At 39.9% G+C, this 15,370-nt stretch overlaps 2 protein-coding genes across 3 annotated transcripts; both read left to right on the top strand.

Moving 5' to 3' along the window:
* The first annotated feature begins 6,875 nt into the window (after positions 1-6,875).
* Positions 6,876-10,171, top strand: fam169b (family with sequence similarity 169 member B). Its single transcript, XM_062547346.1, has 9 exons — positions 6,876-6,917; positions 7,515-7,636; positions 7,749-7,848; positions 7,970-8,055; positions 8,156-8,330; positions 8,594-8,776; positions 8,901-9,029; positions 9,256-9,356; positions 9,525-10,171. Exons 1-9 carry the CDS (start codon positions 6,890-6,892, stop codon positions 9,672-9,674), a joined length of 1,074 nt encoding a protein of 357 aa, XP_062403330.1. The 5' UTR covers positions 6,876-6,889; the 3' UTR covers positions 9,675-10,171.
* A 431-nt stretch (positions 10,172-10,602) lies between these two features.
* Positions 10,603-13,257, top strand: arpin (actin related protein 2/3 complex inhibitor). 2 transcript variants are annotated; one of them, XM_062547319.1, is made up of 6 exons: positions 10,603-10,817; positions 10,996-11,071; positions 11,246-11,378; positions 12,339-12,545; positions 12,802-12,965; positions 13,129-13,257. In XM_062547319.1, exons 1-6 carry the CDS (start codon positions 10,726-10,728, stop codon positions 13,135-13,137), a joined length of 681 nt encoding a protein of 226 aa, XP_062403303.1. In that variant the 5' UTR covers positions 10,603-10,725; the 3' UTR covers positions 13,138-13,257. The 2 variants fall into 2 exon arrangements, with proteins under 2 accessions (XP_062403303.1, XP_062403304.1); XM_062547320.1 differs by having other exon boundaries at positions 10,776-10,817; positions 10,996-11,063.
* Positions 13,258-15,370: the final 2,113 nt, after the last annotated feature.

The raw sequence follows: 15,370 nt of genomic DNA, 5'->3' as shown, positions 1-15,370 counted from the left end.
TTTCTTCACTGTCTTCACAGGTCCGAACTGCAGTGCTCCGGTCAGCCAGCCTCCTATGTCGGTCTCTGCTCCGTGGAATCACCGCTGTAAACAAGACTCCGCTTCTCTCACACACAAACACACATAATGCTATGTGAGTAAGTGGGTAGGAAAAGACGGAGTGGATCATGGCTCTGCCATTTTAAGATGCTATTTATATTTCCTGGCCATACCAAGACATCTTTTAGTGTAACATTTTACTCCAACTGAGCTATTTTAAGCGCTAGAAATAATCACAATGTGACATAGCCTACATTTGATAACGGTGATAGATCTTTCTCCTATAAGACCCAATTTCTATAAAGTCAGGCTATGTTGAAAGAAAGTGAGCGACGTGGGCATAATGCAACATTTAGTGGGTCCTTGGCTAATTCACAGATACTAGATATGATGGAAGAACATGAGTTAATGTCTGCACCTTGTAGAGAAATGGTCAAACGACTATCCCATCAATGGACAAAACAGGAAGCCCTTTCTGAAGCATATTGTGAACATTGCTTGTAGGCAGAAGACAACTCAAGTCATCTGCCCTTGGCTATGTGAACCTCCTTTCCAAAACGTTTAGACATCCGACCGCACAATCATTTTTTAATAATGATAATAAGCGACATCCATGTAAACACCATAATGTGCACACAGGGTGGATACCAGCCTACGCCATTTGTTGATACCAGGATCTTTCATCCCACAAGAGAAGCGCTAATTTTGCGCAAAGTCTTCGCATGGTTCATGCGTAATTTTGCTTTTTTTTTTCTACGCAGATACCGTCACTAAACTTTATCAAATACGAATGCACTTGCTGCTGTAGGCTTAAAGCACACGTAAATGCGCCTCACACCTGTGCACTATTTATGTTAGGCTGCTGTAATTTATGGTATTTTTACCAAAACAACTTAACCCTTGTTCAAACATGAGACTGTTATTCTTCTTGGCTATTGAAATGATATCAATCGTATCTTAATATTACTTGTCTGCAACCTGAGAGTTCATTTGTGAAAAGTGGCAAGCTCTAAGTTCAGGTGACAGTGCATGCAAACCTAAATACAGGCATTTTCGCCATCTAGGCTATAGGCTAACATTAATGATGAATCCCATTACTATCCTACATGAAGATATTTCTGACAACAATGTTCAGACACTTGTTGAAAAAGCTTCATGTCAAGTGTCTCCGCCGTTTAGGCTACCTGTACGCGTAGTCTACCTCTAGTAACCGCAGTGAAATCTCGCCCAGTTCCACATTTTAGGCGTGCGCATACTTTGCCAATGACACACACATTACCAGAGAGAAAACCAAGACCCGATACGGAGTTTCATTCAAATACTCGGAGTGGAGTGCATCGTATCATTCATTCATCATGAGTGTCTGTGTTGCACATGGCACAATAGTGGGTGTCTGTTGTGCGCAATAACAACACTATTATTTATGAGCTTCACTACAGGCCTATTAATAGCCTTATAATGAATCCAAAACAAAATTGTAATGAAGTGTGGACCACACACCATCTTACCATTTTGCAACTGGATAGGCTAGTGATTTTTTTTCCTCATCTTTTAATTTATATCAAATTATATTTAGAGTTATCTATCCTTTTTAGCCCATTTTTATACTGAATCACTGGGCCCATAACTTTATTGCAATTAGAGTACAATGGTCTCAGTTCTGTACCATATCCAGTTCACCACCACCACCACCACCACTTCAGGTGTGTACCCATGCTCCGAAAATGCACTGTTGAAGTTAGTGTGATTGTATAGTTGTTGATACTCAGCTAATCAGGTGTGATGACACCAGGTAAACTGAGCAGGACAAGAAACCTTGCAGCGCATGGGTTTCCGTATTAAGGCATATTATTACCATAGTATTACCATATTAGCGCTCCTAAGTTATCTTCCAGTTTATGGGTCTAACCACTAGTGAATTAACGAAAGTTCAATTGTCAGACAATAGAGCTGTGTATTGCGGGAATTTGCGTGTATTTGGACAGCAGCACGCGAAGGACATTGAACATAAACGAGTGTGTTGTTGACGCCCTCTGCTGTCTTGATTGTAACGTTGCTCAAACCCAACAGCATGGACTTAACGTATGGAATGGGAATTACATAACTTAAAATAGATTACATCAAGTCTTGGAATGTATTGCCTCTTCGTTCATTGTAAAGGTAGCCTACTGTCATGAACACGTTTGCGCTGGTCATATTTTAAATTTGAGGAAAAAATAACCTCTTGTTGGTGGGGTTTACAGTGACAACTTATTAAAGGTTAAGTTATAGATCATCCTTTGAAAACATAGTTATAGACATTATCAGTGATGTGCGCATCCATTTACAATTAAAATGTTTAATAAAATGTAATTTAATGCCAAATTGTAACAGTCTTCTTCCATTGCAGTCTGCTTTTAATCAAAATGTATTGATATTTTGTGTCACTTAGGCTATCCAATGGCTGATTGCTTGATATCCCAGGTAATTGGTTGGAACTTATTGGGCAGGGTTTCAGGGTGGAAAGGAGAGGGAAAGACTCCTTAAAGACACCTTACAGATAATTAATTTGACTACTATCACACTGTCATAATAATACAATGCATCACAAATATTTATTTCCCATTCCATGCAGTGTATTCATGACCATTCAATATTTCTGGGGTTTGGCATAATAGTTTAAAGTGTTGTCCAAGATATTAAGTTAATCCTGTTGGTGGATCATGTAATCAGATCGGATTGGAGGCAAAACAGAGAGCATAATTAAGAAATCAGGCTATGCATTGTACACAAGTATCTTTATCACTCAAAAATGGCACTAAATGAGATCCATGCTACATGTTTTGCTTTATTTTATTACTTAATGTATAGATTTCATACATGTAACCATAGCATTACGTTGGATCACAATTCATATATAATTTCCTCTAATGCACTTTGATATGCAATACTCCAGTGTTAGGTTTGTGGGGATGGGTCAGTGAGAGGGGCTCATGTTGATAAAGAAAGGAGGTTCTACGGTTTCTCTCATGTGAATCTCACAGGTGTCCAGCCATGGAAACTTTGCCATCCCAAGGACGTTCAGCAGTCCGGCAGCTGACTGTAAACCAATACCACAGAGGGATAAACCCAGAGCATTACAAAAACAAACCAAACTGTTCAAGCAGGCCTTTCCCGCAATACAGGAATGTGAGAAATGTCCCAGTGGGAAGTCTGCGGGCTTTCTTGTGTGCCACTGGAATGAGAGCTGTAGAGGGTTAAAATGAAACACACACAGGCTCCCCACTCTGGGCTATCAAACACAGCTATTACAAGGCAGCTCAAAACAAGGGCTCTGGTGTATTTACAACAAGTATAGGCTGAATAAGTTAGGTGTGTTTAATAAAGTGACTTGATGACTGTTTCTATCTCACTGGCTTTGAATGGGTGTTGAATGAATGGAAAGAGGAACTAGCCTAGCGCCGGTTTCTTTGGGTTGGTGTTTTTGCATGACCATACTAGACTGGAACCGCTGAAGGATTTTTGGTTTATAACCAGATCTAATCGAGCTCCGTATCTTTGTTGTGTTACTGTGAAATTGTTCCCTCAAGTGGGGGCTCAGCTGACCCACTGGGTCTTTATAAGTGGTTCAGGGTTGTGTGAGGATCTGGTGCACTTTTATACACAGCCAGATACAGTGAACAATTGGCCGTGAGTAAGAAAAGGACTCCCAGACCAGGGAGCATCTTTGTCTAATTTCATGACATGGCAACCCTGCAAGTGTATTTGAAACTGCTTGGCCAGGAATATACTATACAGGGCTGCATGTTCATTTTGCTGAACGATTGATTATCAATGTTTGTGTTCCATTTACTGTATTTGACATCTGTATGATGTATGCATGAACAGGAGAGATGTAGGGTTTCAGGTCTCTTTTGAATATAATGTTTCTCTTAAAGGGTGTTAATCCCTCAGACTGAATCTATCTCACAAAAATAACATCACAATTTATAACTTAGAATAGAATAGAATATATACTTTTTTGATCCCGTGAGGGAAATTCAGTTCTCTGCATTTAACACAATTTAACCGAATTAGTGAACACACAGCACACAGTGAACACACAGTGAGGTGAATCACACAACCCAGAGCAGTGAGCTGCCTGCCCAACCAGCGGCGCTCGGGGAGCAGTGAGGGGTTAGGTGCCTTGCTCAAGGGCACTTCAGCCGTGGTGGACTGGTCGGGGATCGAACCGGCAACCCTCCGGTTACAAGCCCGATGCTCTAACCAGTACACCACCACACCATAACTATTGTTAGTAGACCCTTACCAAGGTCTGTTAAGATATACAGTATCTGTTGGGTGTATTTACATCAATAACATGCCAGACCAGTTAGATTAAAAATTATTTTCTCTGACTTGTGCAAGCACATGATTATATTGTATGTGGTGCTATTACGCTAGTACAAAGTAATTGGTAATTGCACATAATTGACATGACATGTCAATACAATTTCTTCTTCCCCTACAGGCATAAATCATAAAACATACACACACACACACACACACACACACATTATTACTGTGTTACATATGTGAAGACTACGCCCAACTACAGTATAAAGACTGTATAGCAATATGCTTTAACAAAACAACCTGTTCTGTATGCTATTTGCAAGGTTGTTTTTAGCTCACAATGCCCTGATAAAAAAAAAATTATTGCATGGTTTATTATTGTCTTCTCTAGTGCTGAAAAACACTTCTTCAAACCTCCCAACACTGAACAAATCAAATTCACGCCAGGCTATGACACCACAAAAGCTGCGTTTTTGGTCTGTTTTTGTTGTTGTTGTTGTTGTTTGTTTGTTTAGTTTTGTTTTTTGTTTTTGTAAGAGGCAGGGGAGTGAAGCTTGGTATGATACCTTAAAGGACAAGTGGTTACACGTCAAAACTAAAAATAGTGATTGTATCATATTTATCAAGCCACTCGGTAAACAATGTTGAGTTTAAAAAACACAATCACAAAAATAAGATCAACAATCATTGGACATGACATATGTCAGATTTACATTGAAGTAACATATCCTATATTGGAAAATATTCTTGGAAGAATATGGTCTTTTCTTAGGTAATGTCATTGTGTATACCTTAGCCATTTCATAGTATTCCTTTGAGGATTTCAATAGAGAAATGTTTTCACCCCAACTCACTATTTCTGAATCCTTGTATTGTTGTCCTATTTGTGCAGAAACACAAGATGTTTACAACAGTGCAAGGACCCGGTTCGGTGCAAAGAACTAGCCTTTACAAGTTTGCAAAGACTGGGAACTCTAATCCAGCTGTTGCAGGTATGAGGACGAAGCATGTGAGTCCGCGGAGATTCAGTATTTCTGAATCCTTGTATTGTCCTTTTTGTGCAGAAACACAAGATGTTATAAAAGTCAGATTTGTTGAAATGCAGTTGTTTACAGCAGCGTATATTTGCGCGTATTGGGGGATACTTGAGATTTTTCCATTTTTGAGATATTGAGAATTGTATTCTAGGCTATTTGTTTTTTTTTTTTTTTTTTTCAAAGGAATGTGACATGAAATTAACAAAGAATAGCAGTTTATTACATTTCAAGGTTGAGGGGAGGTTGAGACTAGCCTGGCACGCCCTCCCAGTGACGCAACGCCTTCAGGCTTTTGCTGCTGGTCTGGTCAACTGCTCATTGAGAAGGATTTCTGAGTTCCCGAAATCTGCGGAACTGCCCCCTTTGGTCGAGAACCAATCAACTTTGAGCAGCTCCAACGGCTCTGGGTAGAGGCATGTTCAAGGCAGAGGAAAGAGTGTTGTTATTGGTTTAAACTCGGCAATCCGCTTTCTGACATCTACCAGTAAATCGAGGCACTTAAAGGAGGCGGGTCAACCAGCGCTGACAAGAAACCGTGTTAGCACAGGCTGTTGGTCAGACAAAAATCTCGCAGAGCCTTTGAAAGTCGATGGTAATCAGGCTAGGTTGAGACAAAGTGTCTGCAATATTGAGTTAGGGTGAAAAATTTTAATTTAGGAATAGGAAAATCCCACTGAAAAAATCCTACAGGAAATGGCTTTAACTTCTGCACAATAGATCAAGAAAATCATCCAATTCAGATCTTCTTGTATACAGTTAGTCCAGTCTATATCAAATATTATGAGGATCTGAAATTCCTATGTTGAGGTGGGCTGCATCAGACATGTTGACAGTATGTGACTAGTGACAGAGACAGTAAGATGTCAAACGTTCACTGTAGACATACCGACAATGTTTAACTGATTTGTGCTTTATTATTAGGCTATTATTATTATTCCACAGTGGATATTGGATTAAGATGATTGCACAAGTGGCAGGGCCATATGTGGGACACCCTGATAAAGGCTTTGCTTGTTTTGTGAACAAAACTACAAAACTCTCAAAACTCCTACAGGTGAGTATCAGGATACAGGGTATCGTGATGTCTTCAATTATTCTGAACTTGAGCAACCATTTCAATTTGAACTGTAATGGTAGGCTACACATAATTACAATATGTTCACTGGTAATAATAGCCTATATCATCAATTAGGCACAGTTTATAATTATTCGGCAAAAGAGAGATGTTGCAACAGCATCTGCAAAATAAATGGTCTTAAAATTATTTGATATTTATTTTCATATTCATTGGTATTTTGAATCAGTGACCTACCTTTGTATTACAAACACCTTGTGATACCTTATTAAAGCACCGCAATGTGTTTCTACCTATTTTTTTTTTGGTTTCTACCAGGTTTCTACACAGTGCAGTCATGGGGCTTAATTTGCGATCTTTTACACTAGGTGGAGCCCTTGCACAAACGAAGTGTTTACAGCGTCGATGACATTTGATAAACAAAATGGAATCCAAACAGGAAAATATCACCGGTAAGAGGCTACCGAAATACTCGCCGTATAAACTGTGGAATCACTGTCGTATTGGACATGTAATAGTCTAATTCATTAGTCATTGCAGATAGGCAACTGTTTTGTAGCCTACATGTTCCGACTGTCACTGAACATTGGCGACGTGTCCAAAACTATTCGCGTTGAAGTTGCCAAATATACTCAAAGTTGTATAGGCTGTGACAATCCAAAGCCAGTGTCCACAAAGTGACCTACTGCTGTAAGTTAGTAGCCTATCAATAATTCAGAACTTCAGCATTAGTCTAAAAGCCTTCTTTATTCACCGGAAGCCTGTTGGCACTGTTGTTTCTGGTAGGGTTTTTAAGTCCTGACATTAACATGCACGGCGCGCTCAGTCTTCTGTGTCAAGCCGAGACTACTTTGTCGAGATAAAAAAAAAAGAAAAAAAAGAAAGAAAGAAAGAAATATTCAAGGCAAGCCTGTGCCAGTTCCGCGTGCTTACATGGTTTTAACATGTTGTAATACATCCGTTTCGTGTCAGTAAGTGTTATAAACTATTTATCACTAAGCAACATACCCTAAATTAATTTAATTACATAAATGTGCCTTCTGCTACAGGTGTCACATATCCTGTTGACCGCCCTGATGAAGACTGTGTTGATCTGTATTTTAAGTCAGAGGAGAAATTGTCATGGGGCAATGGTTTAAACAAGACTTTCACACTACCACATGGAGTAAAGGTGACTTTCATAAGATTCACTGTCTTGAGCATTAAAATGCGCTTGAAATAATCAAGGGATTTTGGTTTGTCTTTCACAGTGCCAGTGTTCATGTCTGTTGTTCTTTTACTAGGTGGACGTCTGTCATGATAATATAGCCAGCCTCTCACTTTTCAGTGATGATCTTGCCCATTCAGTTTTTGCCCTGCATTTGCCTGGAGATGAAACTCAAGGTTAAGATATTTGGGGTGGTTTATGTATTTATTTATTTATTTAGACACTTAACTCCAGTTCTTAACACTGATGTTATGATTGGTTATGTCAGCGTGTGAGAAAATGTTTTGAATCTTTCAGTGGTTGCCATATACCTGCACAAAGAGTGGTGGTCTGTACAAGATGTGATGAAGACATCCTGCAAATCCAGATGTGGACTTGTAGTGGTAAGGCTAATTAATGGATAATTGCATCGTTTTCTTTTGCCAAAGCTAAGGAAGAGGTTTTATCGTCTATGCTTTTAATTTGGTCATTGGTTTACCATAGGTGAGTTCAATCGTGGAGAGAATCATTTTGTTTGTCATGAGTCAGATCATTTTTGGGATTTTGGAAAGAACTCTGGATGAAGAAATACATTTCTCACCCCATGCTTTGGAGGAATTTGGCAAAATCTTCTGGCAGGATGGAGAAGCTGTTGGGTTTTATACCATGAAGAAAAAAGGTAGCCATGCCATACCCTTGCTAGTGAAAAAGACATCACTTCTGCCAGATAATTAATGTTACCATGGCTCCATTTAAAGCAATGCTTGTTTTGGTTGGGTTTTTTTTCTCCATAAAATCACATTTTTACTTATATTATTCTTCACACCTCAGTTCATCTGGAGTTCTGCTAGTTGTGGAGCTAAATCCATATGTTTTACTGTTTTCATGTGTTTTAGATATTTTTGTCATTTTTTTCCAATGATCCATGCTGTCTTTCCACAGGCACCTTGTGCAGTAGATGTAGTGGGCAAAGCTACTTGCTTCCCGTGCTGGACACTTTGTTTGTTCGGACACCCTGGAGGAGGAAGGGGCTTGCTCTACAGATGCTGGAGGATTTCTGCTCTTCATTCCCTCAAGAGGAAGTACTGGGTGTCAGCTATCCCATTTCTGCCCGAATGTACAAAGGTAAGTCTGGGCAGCTGAAGAGCAAAGGCGGGTTATTCTCAAGCAGGACAGGCCTATGTCTTGTATAATGGCCGTTATTTATTGGGACATTATGGACATTACTTGTTTCCTTGTTCTGACGCAGTGTGTCAAAAGTTCTTGGAGATCAACGAGGAGGAAAGGGACCGCCTGTACGAAGTGGAGAGCCCTGGAGACTGGGGTCAAAGGCGCAATGTGTGGCTAGGCCTCCAGCTCCGTCGGCTTTCAAAGAACAGTGAGGCCCCTCTCCTTATCACTGGTCACATTTAATGAACAATAGGGAGCAAAGATCACCATCCCTTTAATAATTATTTGTGGCCCGTATTATGCTATTGTATTATGGTTGAAAACAGAAACTGATTTTGTCTGAGAAGGAATTTATTTTACTGCCATTGTAGCGTGACTCAGAAAACAAGAGGAGGATGACACTGATGATATTGAGTTTCTCATTCCCGGAACAGGGCAGAGTCCACAAAGAATTACCACGGACAAGACACATGGAGACAACTACAAAGAGGGGAAAGTTCCTTCTCTTTTACCTGACAGCGTCAGCATATCAAAAGTGAGTCAACCTCATGTCACCCACAAACAAACAGTGTTTAGTTTATGTACAGTATCATTCAGCAGATGTCTGAGGAAGGGCTAACGCCCAAAACGTCACATAAGAAATTCAGCACATAACACATCATTTACCCTTTCCCCTCTACTCTCTGTCTCCACAAATCTGAAGGCTCATACCCCAGGGAAACATTTTGAAATGGGTGTCTCACCTACTGGTCCTGTGGCAACACCTGACAACAACCAAAAGAATTCTGTGAGGAGGCGAGCAGCTGACCCCACAGAGGAGTGTGAGAACACCAAACAAAGAAGGACGCTTTAAAGAAAGCCGTGTTGATGTTTGGAGAAGTCCCTCTCTGGCTCCGTCAGTTGAAAGCTATTTAAGAGGCCTTGCGTAGGCCTATTAATTGTCCTGAGACAATAACATAACTAATGAATATGTGTGTGTGTGTGTGTGTGTGTGTGTGTGTGTGTGTGTGTGTGTGTGTGTGTGTGTGTGTGTGTGTGTGTGTGTGTGTGTGTGTGTGTTCTGTGTGGACAGAAAAGAATACTAAAAGGTGCTCGGAATGTTTGACCATGTCTCTCACCATGTAGAGTTCAGCATCTCTTCCACTAGATCCTGTCCATTTTGTTGTTGTTTTTACCGTATTATTATTATTATCATCATTATTATTATTATCATTATTATTATTTATATTGTGTTTTACAGGAACCAAAGTAAACCAGAATTAGCCAAATGTTATTTAAGGACCAAAAATGCACATATCACAGGCTTCATCAATTGAAATGGTGAAACTTAATTAAATGATCTGTAAAGTGTTTGATTATTCAGTATGTTTTTCTGTCACCAATACCACATGGTAACAACTAAACTAGCCTATATCATCATAAAAATATTTTCATTCACATTATAAATAGCCAACGGAATGTTGTAGGCCTAATATATTATGGAAGAATGGAGCTAATGCAATTGGGAAATTGAACAAAAGCCTGGCCAAGAGTGCTGGTTTGAAATCCACATTATTCGAAGGAAAATTATAAGTATAGCCTATGCTTCGAGTGAGTGTCAAAGTTGTTCGCACAGTGGAACTATTTCAGACAAAGAAATGCTATATACCCGGATTATGTGCACTCTGGGAGTTTCGATGAACATGAATGGCAATTGAACATAATGCACGGTAACATTTGTTTGATGACACGTTACGGAAAGAGCAACAAATTGAGACAACTATTACATTTGTGCTGTGAAACTCGTTGGATGAGGGTGGAGAGAGTCAGCAGCCAAAATCCTATCTGAATGGTATTTCCTTGGTGACGTAGAAAACCAGGAAGTTGATGGAAAGTAGCTGCAAACTGTCTAAATTATCGGAATAATGAGTCGGATATATCACAATACATCACTACAGAACAAACCTGTGCACAATGAGAAAATTGGAAATGTATGGAATCCCTCCTCTTTTCAAAGGTAATGTAGTCGTGCGTATTTCTTTCTTTCGACGCTTGGACGAACTAACTAGTGTAGGCTACTCAGTAAGAGGGGGGACGCAAAAACAAACTGTGGTCCAGAACTGTGTTGCTGATATTATCATCGATGAGGGTCTACACTGACTATGACTTTGCAATGCATTATCTCTTTGTGGCAGTGGTCGAGGTGTTATACTGGAGGGACAACTCGTTGATGTATCACGTCACGCAATCACAGACACTCAAAGTAAAAAGGTTGTTTGCGTAATTTTACACCATTAATGCCATAAAACGATCAGAATTAGCCTTGGCCTACGCCCTCCACATATTTGTCTTTGAACTGAATATTCTTGAAAGTGTATTTTATGGTAGGCTAGTCATCTTCAATTGTTAGTAGGCTACCAACTTTTTTCATTTTTTCTTTTTCAGGAGCGGTATAATGTTTTATACATCAAACCTAGTCGAATCCACAGGAGAAAGTTTGATGCAAAAGGAGATGAGATTGAGCCCAACTTCAGTGATACCAAGAAAGTCAACACAGGCTTCCTCATGTCTTCCTACAGTGAGTTCACTTTGACGCAACATAAACAAAGCTTTGTTTACAAATGTGCCTGCCAGCACCATATCATGCCATTTGTTGGAGGAGGAGACTAGCTCTCAGTCTGCGCTCAAGTTCATCTCAAAGGTGTTCTGTGAGGTCAGGATTCTGTGAAGGCCAGTCAAGTTTATCCACACCAAACTCTGTCATCCATGTCTTTATGGACCTTGGTTGGTGCACTGGTTCACAGTCGATCATGTTGGAACAGGAAGGGGCCATCCGCGAGCTTGGCCTCTTATTAGTTCCAGTGAAAGGAACTCTGAATGCTTCAGCATTAACCAAGAGGTTTTGGACAATTCCATGCTCCCAACTTTGTGGTTTGGGGATGGCCACTTCCTGTTCCAACATGACTGTGTACCAGTGCACCAAGCAAGGTCCATACAGACATGGATGACAGTTTGGTGTGGATGAACTTGACTGGCCTTCACAGAGTCCAGACCTCAACCCAATAGAACACCTTTGAGATTAATTAAAGCAGAGACTGAGAGCCAGTCTCCTCGTCCAAAATCAGTGTGTGACTTCACAAATGCACCTCTGAAAGAATGGTAAAAAAACATAAACACACTCCTACACCTTGTGGAAAGCCTTCCCAGAAGAGTTGAAGCTGTTACAGCTGTAAAGGGTGAATAGAATGTGACTGAAGTTCATATGGGGGTCAAGGCAGGTGACCCAATACTTTTGGCAATAATATATTATATAGTATTTAGTTATTTTCTTTAGGCGATTGATTGAATTGACATTGTTGTGTATTGCTATTCTCCTTAATGTATTATTTGTAACTTTTAAATTGTTTACTCATGTAACTCTTGTATTGTGTATGTCACTTTGGTCGCACTCGCATATCTGCTAAATACCCTAACCATAAACATAAAAGCTAAAAGTCAGAGGGGATGAAAAACCACTTTGAATCTCTGTGACACACAGAGGTAGAGGCCAAAGGAGAAACAGACTGTCTGTCTGAGGAGCATCTGAATGACATTATCAACAAACCAGAGCTGGTGAGAATCACTGAAAAGCACTGCCCCGGTCAGGCCTATGCTTTCTGGATACCCGAGGCAGAGGCAGAGAAAACAGAAATGGAGACGGGTCAGGAGATCCGTCTGAAAACCAAAGGAGACGGTCCGTTTATCTGTGAGTGACAAACACAATTGCTTTACGTCCACTTAAACTCGGTTTTAGGAAGTAAAAGCTGCAAAAGATCTCACTGCACTAACATGAGTCAGCCACAGTACCACTTCCACATATGTGGTTAGCTGCAGGATATATTTGGTTGAAGGTTTCAGCTCTGACTTTTCAGCACTTGAGTGAACATGCATGCTCTAGTCGAAATCTATTTGAATGTGATACAAATTAGTCTGTGTGCTCTCCATCTCTATCCCCCCTCCAGTTTCTTTTGCCAAGATCAACGGGGGTACCGTCACCAAGTGCAATTTCGCTGGGGACGAGACGGCTGGGGCCTCATGGACGGATAAAATTATGGCCAACAAAGCCGGTGGAGAGGGTGCGGTAAAACCCGGGGGACAGGGAGAGGGGGCGGACGACGAGGAGTGGGTACGTGGAATGCAGGAAAATTTCTGTTTTCCCCTTGTTTACTTGAACTGCATGTGGAATAGTTTGGTTGCAACTGTGAAACCTGTATGTTTTTTTGCCATGGATCATGTCATTTACTGCGTTGTAATGTGTAAACTAAAATGTGTTTGTCACTGTGTTTCAGGAGGACTAAAGATGAACAAACATGCTAAGAAGTCATAGCACAACAGCAAAACAAACGTGGAACTAAAATACTGAAGTGTTATTGTTATGTTACCTGAATATTTTGAAGAAATAAAAGAATGCAATTGTTTTGAAATGTACTGTGTTTATTATGTAGAGTTGATGTGTTGCCAGCAAAATAATTTAAAACAGTCAGCAAGTAAATCGAAGAGTTTAGAATGAAAAACCCTCTAAATTCATTTGACCAATTTTCTTTTAATTTTTGCATTTCTTACCAGGTTCCTATAGATTTCTTTCTACAAATCGATATTTCAGACCATGAAGAGAGTGATACATACTTATCTGGCTATCACCGTAGTAAGATCAATCTTTTCAGATTAAACATTAATCTGGGTTGTCTGCGCTTTATTTCTACTGCACAAGAGGCGTGATCAATGGGCATAGTTCAAATGACTCTGTATGCTTTTGGACAGTCCTTCAACCAATCAGACCAACGATCTTGCGCCTTTTGGGTAAGATAGTTTGTGATTGGACCCAGCAGACGTGGATAGGAAGCAGGAGAGATAGATGTGCAGGTTTCCAGCCTGAGCTGCAGGGCGAAATCCAAGTCGCTTGCAGATCAGGCAGGGTTTACTAGTGCTTACTGGATTTTGAAGCTAAATTCTTTGATTAATGTCTGCTATGTGTGGAGAGAGCATTCACTCACCAACGTTATCTCATTTTTGACAGGTGGCGTTTAGAGGGTTTTTCATCTGAACTCGACAATTATTAAAACAAATCCATAATATTCAGTAATTGCACAAATTGCAGGAGTTCATGAATGCAGAGATACTGACATACAGAATGTACATACTGTACATATTTATGGGAATATAGGTTGTACTGCAAATAGGGCCTTAGGCAAAAGGCCCTAACTCTTATCGTAAGACTTTGAAGTGTCAAATGCTATAATGTTTCCCGATGGCCTCTGGCATAACAATATAGTGCCCAGGGGGTTTACAGTGCTGTTACTGTAAATAGTAAACGGTGTTGCCAGTTAGTTACTGTAAAAACCCACTGAAATGTCTAACAGTGTAATCCACTTATTCAGTGGCACCGTCACAGGTTTTGAAGCACCCATAGCCCCAGCCTCCCAGGGTCCAATTCTTTTATAACTATATTGTTCAGCTCCTTTAGGGTTTGACTGCAGCTCCTTTCCAGTTTTTTCTTAGTTGTCATACAAACATTTCATACAAACAAGTACAGGAAAAGGGCTAGAGGCGCTTAAAAAAAGCACAGGAGTATTACTGTTTCATTGTTCCAACAACATTATGTTTGATCTAAGGACATGGGTTTTTTTTGCCACAAAAATACATGTACACCTTTAATCATTCTGCTGTTTTTCTGTGATGTTCGTGATTATTTTGTACTACTTTTTGTAAGTTTGGTCATTTAGCAATAGCAGGTTTAGGTACTAAAACATCACAGTCCTTTTTCTGAGCCAAGGAGGCCCCTCTCTTTAAAATGTGTCTCTTGCAGTAATAGCTGTTTAGGTAGCTGAATTAAATCTGACAGTAGCACTGACACTGTGCAGTGGTTCACATAAAAATAAATAAAAACGATTATGGAGAATGTCTTTGCCTGCTCTGTCTGGTGAACCATGAATTCATGTTGACAAGGTCATTTAAAAAGGTAAATTGATACTAAATTATGCTAAACAGAAAATGCACAAGTCTCTCTTGACAAACAACAAGCACAAAGAACACTTCTATGATTTGCATAATAATCTACATATACATCAGAAGACAATCATACCTCAAACCAACTGCGACTGACCATCTAAGTTGAAACTAGAAAAGCACTCAGAGAGCGCAAACCTCCGCCAAGCAAAAACATAACCACCTCCTGTATCGAAATGGTGATATGGACCACGCCCAAAATGTAATAGTTTCTTCCTTGGGTTATTTCAGACCTTCCCTGACAATTTCATTGAAATCCATCCATAACTTTTTGAGTTATCTTGCAAACAAACAAATAAACAAACTGACAAACCCCGATGAAAACATAACCTCCTTGGCGGTGGTTATAATTAATTATGGTCAAATTATGGTCTTCTTTATACCTGTTTTTGTGAACTGGTCAGTTGTAGGTCATCTCATGGCTCTTATCTGCAGTCCTGCATACATATACTGGTAAGAGCTGTATATTGCGGACTGTTGGTAGCAAGTGGAGAAGAGCATCCTGACTGGTAACACTACAAATTA

The sequence above is a fragment of the Sardina pilchardus genome, chromosome 10 (genome assembly GCF_963854185.1).
Source record: "Sardina pilchardus chromosome 10, fSarPil1.1, whole genome shotgun sequence".
NCBI classification, from domain to species: Eukaryota; Metazoa; Chordata; class Actinopteri; order Clupeiformes; family Clupeidae; genus Sardina; species Sardina pilchardus.
The sequence above is the reverse complement of the archived record's forward strand: the minus strand, read 5'-3'. Positions and strand labels throughout refer to the sequence as shown.